The sequence below is a fragment of the Cannabis sativa genome, unplaced genomic scaffold (genome assembly GCF_029168945.1).
Source record: "Cannabis sativa cultivar Pink pepper isolate KNU-18-1 unplaced genomic scaffold, ASM2916894v1 Contig3, whole genome shotgun sequence".
In the NCBI taxonomy this organism is placed as follows: domain Eukaryota; kingdom Viridiplantae; phylum Streptophyta; class Magnoliopsida; order Rosales; family Cannabaceae; genus Cannabis; species Cannabis sativa.
Genome location: NW_026870039.1, coordinates 3,446,865 through 3,464,741, shown reverse-complemented (window position 1 = coordinate 3,464,741; position 17,877 = coordinate 3,446,865). Strand labels below are relative to the sequence as shown.

At 28.3% G+C, this 17,877-nt stretch overlaps 1 protein-coding gene across 2 annotated transcripts; it reads left to right on the top strand.

Annotated features, from left to right (window-relative positions):
* The first annotated feature begins 1,522 nt into the window (after positions 1-1,522).
* On the top strand, positions 1,523-6,396 carry LOC115695287 (inositol-tetrakisphosphate 1-kinase 4). Of its 2 annotated transcripts, XM_030622527.2 has the most exons (10): positions 1,523-2,113; positions 3,090-3,171; positions 3,304-3,336; positions 4,154-4,274; positions 4,410-4,502; positions 4,715-4,834; positions 4,921-5,097; positions 5,343-5,398; positions 5,559-5,643; positions 5,807-6,396. In XM_030622527.2, exons 1-10 carry the CDS (start codon positions 1,929-1,931, stop codon positions 5,896-5,898), a joined length of 1,044 nt encoding a protein of 347 aa, XP_030478387.1. In that variant the 5' UTR covers positions 1,523-1,928; the 3' UTR covers positions 5,899-6,396. The 2 variants fall into 2 exon arrangements, with proteins under 2 accessions (XP_030478387.1, XP_030478947.1); XM_030623087.2 differs by lacking the exons at positions 1,523-2,113; positions 3,090-3,171; positions 3,304-3,336 and adding an exon at positions 3,609-3,630.
* Positions 6,397-17,877: the final 11,481 nt, after the last annotated feature.

Genomic DNA, 17,877 nt, shown 5'->3' with positions numbered 1-17,877 from the left:
TTCTTTTCAAAGAATAATGAGATTAGTAGTGCTTCCAAATATAAGGAAATAAAGTATCTCACTATTAAAGACTTGGTCTAGAAAGGAGACATTGTGATAGAATATTGAAAGACCAAGTTGTTGTTTGCAGATCCCCTAACCAAAGGATTAAGTTCCATATTGTTTGATAAACATGTTGTTAATATGGGCATTTTAGAATCTTTTGATCTTTTGGGTTAGTGGGAGTTTTGTTTTCTGTTTGTTTTTAGAAATTATTATTTATAATTTTCTGAATAAAGTTATGAACTACATTTTATGTTTCAATATTTTTTATTATTGAATGGATATGTTTTCAATTATGTTTTGTTATATTCTCGAGAATGATTGAATTGAAAGCATGTGGTTCATATTGTTGTGATCATTGTCTTTTAAATTTATTTGCTTATTGACAATGATATGTTGTTGGCTTAATTCTTTAAGCAAGTTTAGTGACACTTACTTATTTTAAGTGGTGTATGTTTAATTTCACTGGCTTATTTATTAAGCATCACGGTATCAGTGAAATTGAGGACTGATAAGGATATTATGTTATTTTAAATTGATCACATGTTGAACATAATTCCTTACCACACTACTAGACTTATTGACCATGTCGATTTAATACTTTGGTATTTGTGATTATGAATGTCTTTTGTTGAGCTAAAAACAATATGACTGTCATAGTTCATTATCAAAGGTTAAATTGGACCGGTATGTTGAGATGCTATCAGAGAACTATCAGTTTTTAAAGTGGCCACAAATGTTTTCCTGTTGTTCAACCCATGAGTCGTTTTCAAACAAAATTATTTTAATATAATATATATATATATGTATTAAAATCAATGTAGCCCAAGTGGGAGAATGTTAGACTTTTATTTGGGCTTACATTAAATTTTATTGGTTTTATTAAAACTTGGGTTGATTGGATAGTTCTTTGCTGCGTTAGCCCATATTGTTGGTGATCAATTGTTAATGGGCTTAGCATCTGTGTGTAAAGTCTAGGTGAAGCAGAAGTGTGGGCTTTTCTAGTTAACTGAAGCCTTTGATGAGCAGGCCCAGTCCAACTAGGGTTTTGTAGCTAAGTCCCCTCCCTAACTCTATAAATACATATTGTCTCATCACAATTGTATACCTTTTGATAATCAGAGAAAATAAACTGCTTCTGATTTAGAGATCTAGGGAGGAAGACTTAGTTGATAGTATTGCACTATCGAATTGGAGTAACTGTTGTGGATCAAACAGAGATAATTGCTATGGATCAATCAGGTACACATACCTAATTATTATATCTTATTATTGTGTTCTATGTTATATACAAATAGATCTTGGGTATATTATTAATTTTTCTAACATATACTTTTTATTTTGATGAAAATGAAAATAGTTTATAGGTTTTTTTTTCTTTTTGCAAGAAATAGTTTATAGGCTGTTACTTATAAAATCTCTACAATACAAATTTGTCTATATATATTACATTATCTGTATGTGTGTTATGCACAAATAAAGATTGAATATTTGCAACAAAATCTACCAATTTCTCTCTCTTCTTCTGTGAAATACACGTATACTCTCTTTCTCTCTCTCTCCACACATATATACACCCGTGCATACAATATAGAGAGAGAAAGTCAGCTTCTCTATAAAAAAGGAGTGAACCCCTTTCAAAGCCTCACTCCATTTTTTCTCTTCCTCAGATTTTTTTTAGAGAAAGAGTGAAAGTGAGAAAGGATTTGGCTTGAACAAGACGTTATTTTAATTTTACTTTTTATTTTTTGTTCTGATTTCTCTCTGCTTTACAACATTTGTTCCTGCATTTTTACACATTTTCAAGAAGAAGGTTCTTTTTTCCCCTTTCCTTTTAAAATAACTGATCCGAGAACTAGGGATTTTTGGCTTGTGTGGGATTGGGTATGAGGTTCAACGGAGAAAACCCAGCTGAGAAAGAAGGAGATGAAGAAGAACAGAAGGGTAGGGAAGTAAATTCCCTCCGAGGAGTTGGGTTTCATCATCAACCACAGAAGCTCATCGTTGGCTATGCCTTAACGTCCAAAAAGAAGAAAAGCTTCTTACAGCCTAAGCTCTTGGCTTTAGCTCGGTATGTAATAAATTTGTATCTAATTTTTTAAACCCTTTTCTGGCTATCCTTGTGTTCTGTATTACATGTTTGTATTTTGCCTTATATATATATATATATAAATAAATATATCTGTTTTTTTTTTTTTTTGGTTTTTCTATTTTTTTTTTTTACCAAGTTTCCATATATGGTTGGTGAGAGCTTTTGGTCTTGTTTTGTAGTTTCATTTGTTTTGTGTTGTGTTTTTCTTTGTGGCCAAAAAAGCGGCTTCTTTGAAGTGGTGATGGTGGGTTTTGGGGATATGGGCATCTTTGTCTATTGTGGTTAAACATGTCTCACCTATTAACCGATTACTTTCTAAACATAGATCATGAGGCATATTTGGTTAGCTTTGTGGGTGTATAGAATCTTCTTTACCTTCAAAATTTTCTAAATAGGAATATTCTATAATATATACCATATTGATTAACCTACTTGCCTACTATTTGGAACCAAAAGTCAATTCTTTTGGTGATGCGTTTTTTTTTTTTAATTTTTTGGAACTAGTCCTAACTTTGACCCCTGTTATCTTACTAAGAACACGATTGACAAGCTTATACTTGGGATTATTGCGTAACTTTCTTATCTATTTTATTTTACTGGATTACCATCTAGTAATTTTGGGATGATTGTTTGTGTTTTCAGTGCCCATGTGCCCTCTTACTTAAGTAACTATTATATTATTATTATTTCCTACACTTTTTTTAGCAGATCAGCTGCTGATAAGATAACAGAAAATTCAGAAATGAATTTGTATTGTCAAATATATGACTGGAATTCATATTTATGTTGTAGTATTGATAATAGTTTTCAAATATCAGCAGGACCATTCCATTTGCATTGAATGTCTTCTAATTTTATACGATGTACAAACTAGTAGAAGTTTGTGAAAAGAATCCCATCTTGTATGCCACTAATTTAGATATGTGACTGTAGAGATTGTTTTCTATCAATGCAGAAGTAAGGGGATATTCTTTGTTGCTATTGATCTAAACAAGCCACTATCGGATCAAGGTCCCTTTGATGTTCTTCTGCATAAGGTATGGTTTGATTACTCTTTTAGATTGGCCATGATCACTTTTTGAGTCTCTTTTTGTCTATAAAGATTTTTGTTCTTTGACTGTATAATTTTTATTTGATTAAACCTTTGACACTTTTTGTTTTTCTTCTAGTTGTTAGGAAAAGAATGGAGCGATGTAATTGAGGTTAGTCGATTCTTTGTCCTATGATATTTGTGCATCTCTTATTTAAACTGTAGTTGGTTACAAATGTGTGTGCTGCATTTTCTTGCTATACAATTTATGATAGTATAAAAGGATAATATGCCGTTATAGTAATGGTGTGGACTAAGTGTGAACTGCCGGTAATTCGTAATTGGTTGTAAAGCCAATCTCCTGACCCTTAAAACTTATTTTTGTCTGACATAATTTGCAGAGTTTTTGCTCTCATCATCATGAATCTTGACCAGATAGTAGAATTCAGTCCCAAGTATTGAACAAGTGAGGATTTACTTCTGCAAGCAATATAGATAACTTCTCTAGGTGTTGGCGAGCTTGGTTGCAAAGAGATGTCATGCATTCCTTGTAGGATTTGTCTTGTTTGAATTTACAGGGTTTATTTGGCTAGTTGAGGTTAATTATGGAGGGTTGATATATGTGTTTGATATCTGTGATTTTCGCTTCATTGATATATCTGTGTTTGTTGCCACTATAGGTTTCTTTGGTATGATTTCTATAAACCATGAGTAAAATTTTGGTGCTTCATACACACGTTTGTTCCTTGCATTCTTTGAGATGATGGATTTTAAATGTGTGCAAGTCTTCAATTAAAATATTAGGGTTGCTGTATTATTTAAGAAGCATCCCCATTAGTATGGACATGTATATTGCAGATTAGTATGATAGGTTTAACTATCTTTTTTTCCCTCTATGGTTTACTTGTTTTCATAAAATAAATACTAATTGCGGTATAATTTTGTTTGTTGTTGACATCTTTTTGTGACTTTTCTTTCCATCATTGAAGGATTACAGGCAAAAGCATCCAGAAGTAACTGTTCTTGATTCTCCAAAGGCCATACAGCATCTACATAATCGTCAGTCCATGCTTCAGGATGTGGTAGATCTAGAGTTGTCTGACTACCATGGTATGTTCTATTTATGAATTTTAAAGATCCTGCTTAAATATTTTCTTACCTGTAACTGAAGATAGTTGATGAAAGTACATGTTTTGAATTGGTGACGTATCCTTTGATTATGCTTCTAATTTAACTATTATGCAGGCAAGGTGGGCATCCCCAAGCAATTGGTTATCACTGAAGATCCGTTGTCAATACCTTATGAAGTTACTAAAGCTGGGCTGAATTTACCTTTGGGTATGGCTGTTATGTTTTTGTGTAGATTTTTCAGCTCTTTATCTTGAGTATTTTCCTTTATTCTTGAAAGTTGAAACAATTGGGTTTGTGTCGCCTAATGCTGTAATGTTCTCTATGCCCGACACTAATAACCTAGTTTTCTGGATTTTGATCTCTGTGCAAATCCATTAACTGTCTGTTGATTTTGACATGTTTTCGTGGTTTCCATAAAGTTGCAAAGCCCCTACTTGTGGATGGCAGTGCCAAATCTCACGAATTATTCCTAGCATACGATCAATTCTGTCTCTCAGAACTTGAACCTCCCTTGGTCCTTCAGGAGTTTGTGAATCATGGTATAATGCTGTTACTGATGGGGAAACATATTTACTTCCATTTAATGTTTATATCGATACTTATATAACAGTGTTCCTTATTGTAGGGGGTGTAGTCTTTAAAATATATATTGTTGGTGATGCTATAAAGGTGGTTAGACGTTTCTCTTTACCCGATGTTACTAAACATGAACTGGCCGATGTTACTGGCCTGTTTCGATTCCCTAGAGTTTCATGTGCAGCAGCTACCGCAGACGAGGCAGATTTGGAGCCTAGTATTGCTGGTGAGTATACATATTTATTTATTTTTTTTGGTTATAATGGTCTAAATAACTCACCAGAGATGTGATATAACATAATTGACTATTGAGGAATCCATGTTAAGTAACCAGATCTTTTTCCGTTCTGATTAATATTGTGTAGTAGTGTGATAAGGTTTGCACACTAAGATAATTAGCAGTCTTCAGAGAATCTAATGATGAAATTGCAAAGTTCTTCCCTTGAATTAATGTGAAATGTATTATTGCAGAACTTCCTCCTCGACCTCTACTCGAGAGGCTTGCTAAAGAGCTTCGTCGACGACTGGTAAATACTAATCACTCACTAGTTTATGTAAAATAACTTTAGCAACAAATGAATTTTGTATCTTCCACTAATCACTCACTAGTTTATGTAAAATAACTTTAGCAACAAATGAATTTTGTATCTTCCTATGTTTTAATCGTATATCATATAATTTTGTCAGGGTCTCCGGTTGTTCAATATAGATATGATCCGACAGCATGGGACCAGAGATGTCTTTTATGTAATAGACATCAACTATTTTCCAGGCAAGTATACAGACTCTTCTTTAGATTCTGCTGTGTTCTCGAAAATAATTGTTTTATAAAGTAACCATTTCGACATCTAACTTTTGACTCTTTTGAATGAGTGAATGCAAGGTGCTTAAACAAACCATTTGTTTTGTTTTTTTTTTTAATAATAAAAATGCAGGTTATGGGAAAATGCCAGATTATGAGCACATATTTACAGATTTTCTGCTAAGCTTAGTTCAGAACAAGTACAAGAAGAGACCTTCTACTTAATATAGGTCTGCTGTAAATAAAGTTTCTTGCGGTTGCAGCAGGCATGGGCCCCTGTGTAGTTGAAGAAGAAGAACAATAACATCTTGTTCTAGCTTGTGTAATTACTTACTGGTATGATATGCCCCTCAAGCCATTCAACTCCCCCATGTACAAAAAGTTACCCATCAATCTAAAGTCAACATTTTTTTTTTTTGGTATTTGGGATACTTTGTGCTGTTTCTAGGCAAATGTTTGGATGTTTCTTTCTTCTCGTAAACGATTTGATAGTGACTTGGCTAACTGAAATTTAAATAATTTATCAACAGAGAGGGAAGGCATGCATGTTTGGAAATTGTATTTGTTTTCTGATTAAGTTTTTATATTGACAAAATAATAAGTAACCTTATAAACCGATTACTGGGTAATTGATGCTTAGGTGGATAGATTTATGGATTAACATCCACCTGATAATTAATCAATTAATATCTTTTACATTAATATTAATAAATTTCTTAGCTATATAACATCCACTTGATAATGATTATTGATTAGTGTGTTTTATATCAACATTATTATTTTTATCTCCTGAACTTTAACATGTACTAAATTATGTCCACTTAATATTTAAGGTCGTTAGAAATACTCCCTGAACTATTGAGATTGTTGAATTTAAGGGTTTTTGTCTAATTTTAGTAAAAAATTCTAATATGAATGAAAATTTAAGAGGCATGATTTAGTATATGTCAAAATTCAAGGAGAATTATTTGGTAGATATCAAAGTCGGTGGACCATGATTTAGTACATAAACAATCACTGAAATAGTAAAATTAAATAAAATTAGACAAAAATTCTTAAATTTAACAATCTCAATAGTTCAGAGAGGTTTTTAACGGTCAGAAAAGTTCAAGGAACATGATTCGGTACATGTTAAAATTTAAGGGGTAAAAATCTTAATTAATCTTATTTCTAATATATAACATCCAAAAGTAGCTTCTTTTTTAATATTTTGTATTGGAGATCCTTTTCTTCTTTTACATTTATGGATGTAAGGAAATTTAGAATATGATGGAGATAGGTCATTCTTGATGTGTATTAGATGTTTATGTTTTCATTTTTATAAAACACTATCGTTTTGGGTATTCAAATTGTTTTCAACATGGACTGAGAGTTTTGGTAATTTAATAAATGTTGTGTGATTAGGAAAAAAAAAAACAAACAAACAAACATGTGGATGACACTAAAGCAAATCTTACAATTTTTTTAAAAAATTCTATCCAAGAAATTTTGTTCACATGTTTTAAAAAATGATATGTTTGGAAGTTGGATTTTAGTGAGAAAGAAAAATAGTAAAGAAAATGTAGAAAAAGAAAAATGTGTGAATAAAAAGTTAAATTAAATTTTCACCTTTCACAAAGAACATTTTGTTGAATTGAGTGTTTTTTTATACATTTTTTTTTCATACTAAATATAAAAATTTATAATTTTTTATTTTCCATTTTTTTTTCTATACTTTCCTTATTTTTTTTATTTCTTCATTCAAATTTAACTTCTAAACATAACCTTATGTAACAAGCTTTTTAGCAAACAATTAGTCAAAAAAAATTACAATCAAAGTATTTTAATTTTGTCTAGAAAAATGGGGTTCCAATTCAAAACTGATGAGTAGAGTAGTCCAAGTTTTTATATATGATTCAATTTTTTACATTTAATCCATGTGGGATAATGTACCATCTGTTGCACTCGATCTCGTGCAGTTGACTAATCATTTGGATAGGCGTGGATCAAAAACCCATTAGGGATATGGCTTTGATACCATATCAAGAAATAGAGGTGTGCATAAATCGATCAAATCCAACGAGAACCGACCGCCAAATATTGGATATCCAATTGTGATCAGATCAGATTGGATGTTATTTTTAAATATCCAATTGGATCGGATCGGATGGTGGATGGAGTGTCTACAAATTCAATACATCCAACATCCAATCGAACTAATTTGTATTTTCATTTAGTATTTTATATTGTTATACGTCAAATCTATATGTATATATGAAAATTAACATAAAAATTTTACTCTTTTTTTCTTGGATGGGATGGATCCAATCTAATCAAATACATACTGGACATAAAATATTAGATGGATCCGATTCGATCCAAAAAATACTAGGTCTAAAATATTGGATAAACCCAAATTAAACTAATAAATATATATGAAATACATCCAATGGATAGAACCGATCTAATCCAACATCCAATGGATGTTGGATCGATTGGATGACTGAAATTGATTGGATCGAATCGGATGGTAAATTCTAGCATCCAATATATGATTGGATCGGATCTGGATAGACCTAAAAATATTAGATGTGATCCAATGAACATCCCTACTTATTATATTGTGTTATTATTGAATAATTTAATCTATTAAACAATAATAGTAAAATAAAATTAGTAATTAATAAAGTAAAACAAATTTAAAAAAAAAAAAAAAATCTCTCATCTTTTCCTCTATCCAACATTAATATTGATTTAATACTCCAATCCAATCCCTTCGTGACCTTCCCCGTCGATTCAGCCCACTTCAACCTCCTGCAACGTTGACCTTCAATATGCTATGTCAAAATCTATCCACCATTGTATAGCAAGACCTATTGTTTGTCCAAAATATTATGTACATAAGAAATTTTAAACTTATAAGGTGTTTCTTTTTTCTTTTTTTCCTTCTTCAGTCTATCAAGTCTATAGACTCTACACTTATTCATTGGTTTCAATGAATATATTTATCTTCCCAGCATAAGCTATAAAATAAGTTAAAAATTGGTAGTACTCAAGAAAAGGGCACTTCTTTAATCTATCAAGTCTATAGAGACTCAATGTTGATTTCAATAAGTTAAAAGGGAATTATTTCATTTTTAACTTATACATAGTCGCAGTTCACAAAGATTCAACTCGCTTATCGTTGCCGGCGATATGGCGTGGTTGATCATCAAAAATATGCTACAGCCTTCTGTTGCAAGCGGGGACGTCAGAAGAGTGGCTAGGTCAATGTTGGAGGAGGTCGATCGGAGTAGTGGCAGTGGGCTGGCCATCAACACCAGGAAGGTCAGTGAGGTGATAGAGTTAAGAGGATGAGAGGTTGAAGATAACTTTAAATTCGGATTTTTTAATTGTTTGTAGTACTTAATTCTTACAAAAAAAAATTGTATTACATAATTTTATCTTATTATTTTTTGGGTGATTCTACAATGCACCTCCTTAAAAGAGGTGTACTGGTGCACCCTTAACTTGTTTCGGCATCCAGAAAAATTTTTTACTCTAATTTTTTTTCATATTCATGTACGTTATAGCTATTTAAGATATCCTACAAAATTTTGAAAAATTCGGAATAATTTACAATATAGAAAACAATGTTCAAACAGTCTATTTTACACGCGTATAAAATAAAATAGTCACGCGTGCAATACACTGTTTGAACATAATTTTCGGCATGTTAAACTTTTCTAAATTTCTTAAAATTTTGCAGGATGTCTTAAATAACTATAACGTACATGACCATGAGAAAAAATTTGACTAAAAAATTATTTCGGATGCTAAAACAGATAGGGGTACATCAATATATCCATTTTAAAGGGGTGTATTGTAGAATTTTCCTTATTTTTTTATCTAAGAATAAAATAATATCATAAACTTAAAATATTAAAATTAAGGTAATTTAGGAATTTTATAAATTTAAACATAGTCAGAGTACCAAAGTATGTAATTTTTGTAAATACATGGTATTAATTAATTATTATCTAAAACAGAAAGAAAGTACTAAATATGTATTTTTACAAAATACAGGATACTAAATAAGTATTGGAAAATTCTACAATGCACATTCTTAAAATGGATATATTGATGCACCTCTATCTGTTTTAGCATCCGAAATAATTTTTTAGTCAAATTTTTTCTCATGGTTATGTACGTTATAGTTATTTAAGACATCCTGCAAAATTTTAAGAAATTTGGAAAAGTTTAACATGCCGAAAATTATGTTCAAACAGTGTGTTACACACATGACTATTTTATTTTATACGCATGTAAAATAGACTGTTTGAACATTGTTTTCTATATTGTAAATTATTCCGAATTTTTCAAAATTTTGTAAGATATCTTAAATAGATATAACGTACATGAATATGAAAAAAAATTAGACTAAAAAAATTTTCTGGATGCTGAAACAAGTTAAGGGTGCACCGGTACATTTCTTTTAAGGGAGTGCGTTGTAGAATGACCCATAAATATTTACTGTAATTAGTTATTGTTGCAAGTATATATGTCTTTATAAATGGAGGATATAACTTTTATAAACTTTTTCTTTTTGTGTATATATTCTTAAATGGTGAGTACCTTTAACATGTTTTGGAACCTTAAATATTGAAATTTGATTGGGACTAATTTTATTTTTTTATTCAGATAATCAATTATAAACTTAGGTAATGCTCTTCTCTTTTGTCCAAACCTTGATTTGAGTTTTTGTAGGATTCATGCATTATTATTCTCTATCCATTTAAATATTAATGCACTTATCTTATTAGACTATTTTGATATTAATGTATCCATCATAATTATATTATATATACTCTCTGAGTTAAGTTCAGTTACACATTTTAGAATATATATATACACTATAAATCTCATAATCATAACAATAGTTGTTTATTATTATTATTATTATTATTATTATTATTATTATTATTATTATTATTATTATTATTATTGTTCATCTATTCTCAACACTTATTTTTACTCTTACTCTCATTCATACTCCTATTAACTTCTCAATAAAATAAATATTAATGAAATAATATATACATTAATTACATACTCTTAATTTTCTTTAAAGTTTGAATACTTACTTTTGTAGGGTTTTTTCAATTAAAGTTTTTTTTAGTATTTTTTTAAAGATAAACATAAATTTTTATTAATAGCTAAATTGGGCATAATCCATTATATGTAGAAATCACTCATCGAACAAAATCAACAAAAATAAGTTAACTGTTATAAATATTAATAATTATGTGGATGTCCAAATCTTTTATTTATTACCATGAATTGTAATCAACATTCCTCTTTTCCTTAGTTTCCCTTTTTCTTAGTTTCTTAATATCTCACTCTTGTATTTGTATAAATAGGGGTTCACCCCATTAGAATAAACAACTCAGAAATTCTCATTCACTTTCTCTTTCTCTCTTCATCTTCTTCTTCTTTCTTCTCTTCTACTTTATATTATTTTATATTATTTTATAACACGTTATCAGCACGAGTCTCGCAGCAGCTTCAAGCATGAGTCTCTGCCTAAGACCCAATGTAAGTATTTTGTTAAAGTTCTTGAATTGTTTCAAAGTCACAATACACTAAATATATATTTATATATATACTCATCTGACTGAAATAATTTCAAGAATCATTTGGTTTCCTTTTTCTTTTTATCTATATATTATATATGTATGTATATATTTTTATATATTTATTATTACTTTCATATATATATATATATTATGTTCTTATCATTCATAATATTTACAATGTATGTGTGCCTATGATATGATAGAGAAAATCTATATAAATTATACATATATCCAAAAGATTATGTATTATCGATAAAATATTGCATATATCCTAAAGATTATGCATTATCGATAAAATATTGCATATATCCTAAAGATTATGCATCATCGATAAAATATTGCATATATCCTAAAGATTATGCATCATCGATAAAATATTGCATATATCCTGATGAATATGCGTCCTCAATAAAATCTTGCATATATCCTGAAGATTATGCAAACGTAATATTCATTATATAGTTGATGGATATATAATGAAAGAGATGAATACATATTTATATATATGTTCTTGTATTCTTTGTGGACAATGAAAAATAATCTAATATCGATATAGATTTTGACAAACATTTCCTGAAGTAAATGTTTTATATTTATCGAAGAAAAAAAATGATTGTATTTATGTGAATACAACTAATGAATCATTAAAAATGATTATTATTGATGCAATTTTATAGTGGGTTTTGAATATCCAAAAGAATGTTAAGAAAATTGCATTGAAACATCAAAGTATAAGAATAACAATGAGCATGACTAATGTTATTTAAATACATGAGGCATGTATTTATTGTTCATCATTCACTGCAGAGAATGATACGAATTGAAGTCAATTACTTTTAAAGATTCCTCGTATTAGTCATGTTATTATACATTGTTATTACTTGCAATGTTGAAAATTATTGAATCTGACATATATTAAAGATTAAATTTTGCATACATCTTGGAGACTATGCGAAAATTACATTCATATATTCTTTAAAATATCGTAAAAGAAATTGTTGAATAATTTCTTATATTTTTATGGATGAACAAGTAATAAATTTTTAAGAAATTTATAATAATGTTCTACTTGTTCAACGTCATTCCCCGAAGTGAATGTAATGATTTTAAATAATCAATGACATTATTTACTACTCAAATATTTCCAGAAAAAAGTGGAAACAACCAAAAGATGTGATACCACACACAATCAAAGTGCATGAAATCTATATATCATGTGTGGAATTGAATTATAGTGGTCGCGTACCTGTAGTACGGACACAGTTATAATCAAGATAAAAGTATACTTGATTATTTAATAGAATGTGAATTGTACAAATTTATTGTACATTTAGAATATTTAAATATCATTACCTAAAGAGAATGAATAGACATGAAATTCTATTTCAAAGAATATAGATTTCACATATATTGGTAATGCCAGAAGCAAATTAATATATACATATTTTATTATTTCTTGAAATCAATAGTTTCAAACTATTGGTGGTACAAGATATGTATATATATAGTTACTATATAATTCAGTTTGCATATTCCCAAAAGTGGATATATAATTTACTAATATTTGTTAGTGATCCAATATAATCAAAGTGATAAAGAATCACAAAATGATTATTTGAAAAGCTTCCTGAAGAAGTCTTACATACAATTGCTACTTTGAGTAGTAAAATATTTTTGTATGTACCTAGATATATAACTTTTATCTAGTTATGAAAGTGATAAGAAATAACTTATTATATGTACTGGTTGTACATTTAAATATATAATATATCAAGTCATGATAATTAGACTGATGAATAGTCTAAATAAATTAGACGACTTGTTAAAAAGATACCAGGAAAAATAAATGATATATTATGGTTATATCTATTTAACCATTACAATAACATGATGAAGTTGTCATGTATCTTTTAAATTATACACATCATTGAATTAATGATAGTGATTCCTGAAGAAATATAAAGTTTGATAAACATAATAGTGACTCCTGAAGAGTGTATATGTTTTGGAGAATAATATAATTATATTATTCGTGTATATAAAAATGAAACTTATAATGATTATGTTGTAATAAATTTACATTACCTTTGAAAGTTTCATTGAAATACAAATTATAGTGAACCTGAAGTTCATTAATTGAATTATTTTGACATGATAAATCATATGCAATAAATTGTCAAAGGATTTGACTAAATTTTGTTGAAGAACCAAAAGATTCTTCTCATTGTTAATTTATAAGGCTCAAAAGAAGAATGTGCATATATTTGCACATAGAAAATATTTAAATTATATTTCTTTAACAATCTTGAGCCATTGTTAGATTTTTATTGCATAGTTTCTTATCGATGTGATAAGATTATATGATCATGCATTTACAAAATGTGTAAATTTATGTGTTTCTAATTATACACGTATGACTCATTCTTAAAAATGAATTAAGTTCATAAGTATTGAACTTGAAACTGAAGTTATTGAACCTGAAGTTCAATGTCATATAATATATATGAGTTTAAATAGATATTGATTCATTGTGATATATTGAAATCCCTACAGGTGTATTAATATTATCAGATATCACAATTTTTAAAAATTCTCTCGATCAGGGGGAGAGAAGCAGTTGGGATCGATGATAATTTTTGAAAAATGATCCTTGCACAAAGTATATAAGAACAATATAGTTCAAAATGATATATACCAACTGCAAATCAATATTATTCAAAGTTGAGATAGAATGAGTTGAAAACGCCTGAAGCGTAAATAAACAATGTAGAAATTATTAATAAATGTTCATTTGATTTGCCCTGAAGTTGTTAAATCTAGAGGTACTCATGGAGATACCTTATTGTTATAAAGTATTAAAATGATAACCCTGATGAAAACGGTACTCGAAAAGACTCCCAAGAGAAGTTAGATATAACACATTTGATCATAATTGAATCCCTGAAGTGATTTTATATAGGTATCTATAAATGATAAACATATTTGAAAATATGTAATTTAAAGAGATCTCTATAAGTTATGTCAATATGGGAGGAAATTATCATTTATTGAAATTTTTGTCGACAATAAATATTGAATGTGTGCATATGCAATAAACTAACATGAGATAGCAAGGATCATGGTATTAGATTTGTCGAGAATTATCGGCATACATTTTGTTTTTGGCCAAAATATTATGACGCAATCCAGGCAAATTTACTCACATAAAGTGAAGTAAGACCTGTAGGGTGTGCAAATAAATATTTCTAATGAGAAATTTGCATATATGTATTTGTACATGATGAATTGTTGTACAAAGTTTGCGTAGACATGAGATTGATTGAAGTAAGGCTTAAATATTGAGAAAATATAATCATGATTTGATTATAGCCTGGAATATATTTTATGAGAATTTATAAGCGTCACATAAATGTTGCAACAAAAGGTTATTTATTTGGAGCTCCTAATATAGTATAGTGAGAATTTGAAATAAGCCTTATCTAAAAATTCTAGAAGAATTTAATACATGTCTTAAGTGATATAAATTCTAAGTCGCGCGCACTATATGACAAAGATCTTTGTATGAAATAAAGACATGTAAGTAAATTATTATTTGAAAAATACCTATGGTTGTCTATGCAATATAAATACGTAAATTATACGTTGTGATAGACTCTTGAAGAGTTTTTGATTAATTGAAGAACAAACTTTTATTTCTTTTGTATTTCGAGAAATATTAATGTATAAAGTTTGTTCATTAGTATTGAAGTCCTAAAGTACTTCATATGTATCAAGAATTATAAATATATGATCATTTGATATGGAAATTAAGATCATAAAACAAGATGGAATAAATATATGGTCTCGGAGTACCATGATTGTCACAAATGAAAATTTATAGTACCATTAATGTGTTATGTTCATATCTACTTGAAATTTTAAATTTTCGTATGAACAAAGTTGTGTACACACATGAATGATACAATTAGTTGGATAAAGACTAATGTTCCACGAACCCCTCATCTATAATTTAGAAGTCCATACATACTCTGGAAGAGTTATAGAAAATATATGATCAAAGATTATATATGGTGATATTTTAAAAGTGATAACAATAATCTTATGAGATATATTATCACCAAAAGAATTATGGATCATATGTGCATGAGGGGGAGACATATTCATGTTGCACTCTTTTTTCCTTAGTTCAGGTTTTGTCCCAATGGGTTTTCCTGACAAGGTTTTTAACGAGGCAACTTGCAAATAATTATGAATATGAAATATATATTGTACTCTTTTCCCTAGCTCAGATTTTGTCCCACTGGGTTTTTCTGGCAAGGTTTTTAACGAGGCAACTATAAATCATGTTAACATACTTGCATTTTATGAAGCAAGTAGAGAATGTGTGTGAGTGAGATCATTGACATAGCATATTTGGGAAACATATGAATTGCACTCAATAAAGAAGTATCAACCCAAGCAATTCTCTATGGATAATACTGCTTGCATCGTTCAACTAAAAGGAGGTACATTGAAGGAGATAGAGTTAGAACACATTTCACGAAATTCTTCTTTATACGCTTCAAGAAAATGCATATTGGTGTTCAACATATTTAATTAAGTGTCAATCTTGTAAACTTATTCACAAAGTTATTACCAACATCAACATTTGAGAAGACGGCAGATAAGATCGAAATTCGTCGATTAGAAGATCTCCACAAATGCCTAAATGAGGGGGAGTTAGTTTACACTATACTCTTTTTCCTTTGATCAAGTTTTCAGCAAGATTTTTAATAAGGTAGCTTATTATGGACATCCAAGGGGAGTGTTATAAATATTAATAATTATGTGGATGTCCAAATCTTTTATTTATTACCATGAATTGTAATCAACATTCCTCTTTTCCTTAGTTTCCCTTTTTCTTAGTTTCTTAATATCTCACTCTTGTATTTGTATAAATAGGGGTTCACCCCATTAGAATAAACAACTCAGAAATTCTCATTCACTTCCTCTTTCTCTCTTCATCTTCTTCTTCTTTCTTCTCTTCTACTTTATATTATTTTATATTATTTTATAACATTAACCAAATTGTTTACAATAATTTTTTTTTTTTTTTTAGAAAAATCTAGATTTTAGAAAACCACACCCAAAGAAAAATCATGAAAGAATAGATCATAATTGATTTTAAAAAATGAGCTAATATAAAACAAATGTACGTGAACCTAATCTAATTTCTCAACTTACTCTTAATTTAATTTTCTATATAAACCTAATATAAACATGAATATTTTTTAATAGATCTTACATGAATGCTAATTAGTTTAATTTATATTATATTTTTTTTAAAAGAATATATATTAAAGAATTATTATATAAAAATATATAATTAGTAAAACAAACCAAATAGATGGTTAGTTATTTTAAACAAAATCTTTTAATAATATTATTTTATTATGTAGATATTTAATTTATTTTTTAATTTTCAGTCAGCAATATTTATTAATAAAAAAATTTAAATTTTTAGTAGTTTGTTAGTTATATATATTTTTTAATAAAAAATATTAATATTATAATAAAACCAAAGAAAGAAAATGAATGTTGTGAGTGTATATTATAGAATTTAATGATGGAAGAAATAATAGTTCACTTTTTACTATTTTAAAATCAATTAATTAGGTATTTAAGTTTAAATTTGTAAAATTATATAACTAATTGATTTTTTTTAAATTAAGAAATTTAAAAATAATATTTTTTTAAAAAAAATAACAACTCCGATTTTTTTTTAGAAAAAAAACTCTAAAATTTTTGGCTATAACGTTTTTTTTTTTTGGTTTTGATTTTTTTTTTTAAAAAAAATATATTTAAAAATTAAATGTTTTTTAAAAAATAATAACTCCAAATTTATTTTTAGTTTTTTGGCTTTTAGATATTTAAAAAATGATCATTTTTTCCTATCACTTACTAAACTCTCTATATATATATTTTAATTTATTTCTCATAATTTTATAATTCAATTTATTACTTACCTTATCTTTTCTTCTCTCATGATGGAGTGTTCTTAGTTGGAACATAAATATTAGAGCTTGTAGAATATGAGAAAGAATGGAGAATTGATAAGTCTGATATGATTCATAAATATTAGAGTTTGTAGAATATGAGAAAGAATGGAGAATTGATAAGTCTGATATGATTTTTATTGATAAGAAGGTGATTATTATTTGTATTCATATATTTCCTCTATTAATTTTTTTATCAATTATTAAATACACAACGTGTCTACCATTTATTTTATAGGAAAATCTAATGCATGCAACAATAGGAAAAAATTTAGCTTCTAAGTAAGTTTAAGAAGCTATTGAGTGAAAAAAATTTGTACTGTCTGTAAAATTTGAAAATTATGGCAACCACAGGTAAGTAAAGATCACTTTCAAATGACTATAAAATTTTATTTTTGGTTACAACTTCAGTAGAGAGACTAAAGGAGAAATACTAGTTAACATTCTCACTAATGAGTTTCAATTCATAACTCCAAATTTAACTCATTTACATGTTAATGTTGATGGTGAGTGTTGACGCGGTTTTTCGTCAACGGATCTAAGAAGATCGTAAAATGAGCAAGATGAACACAAGC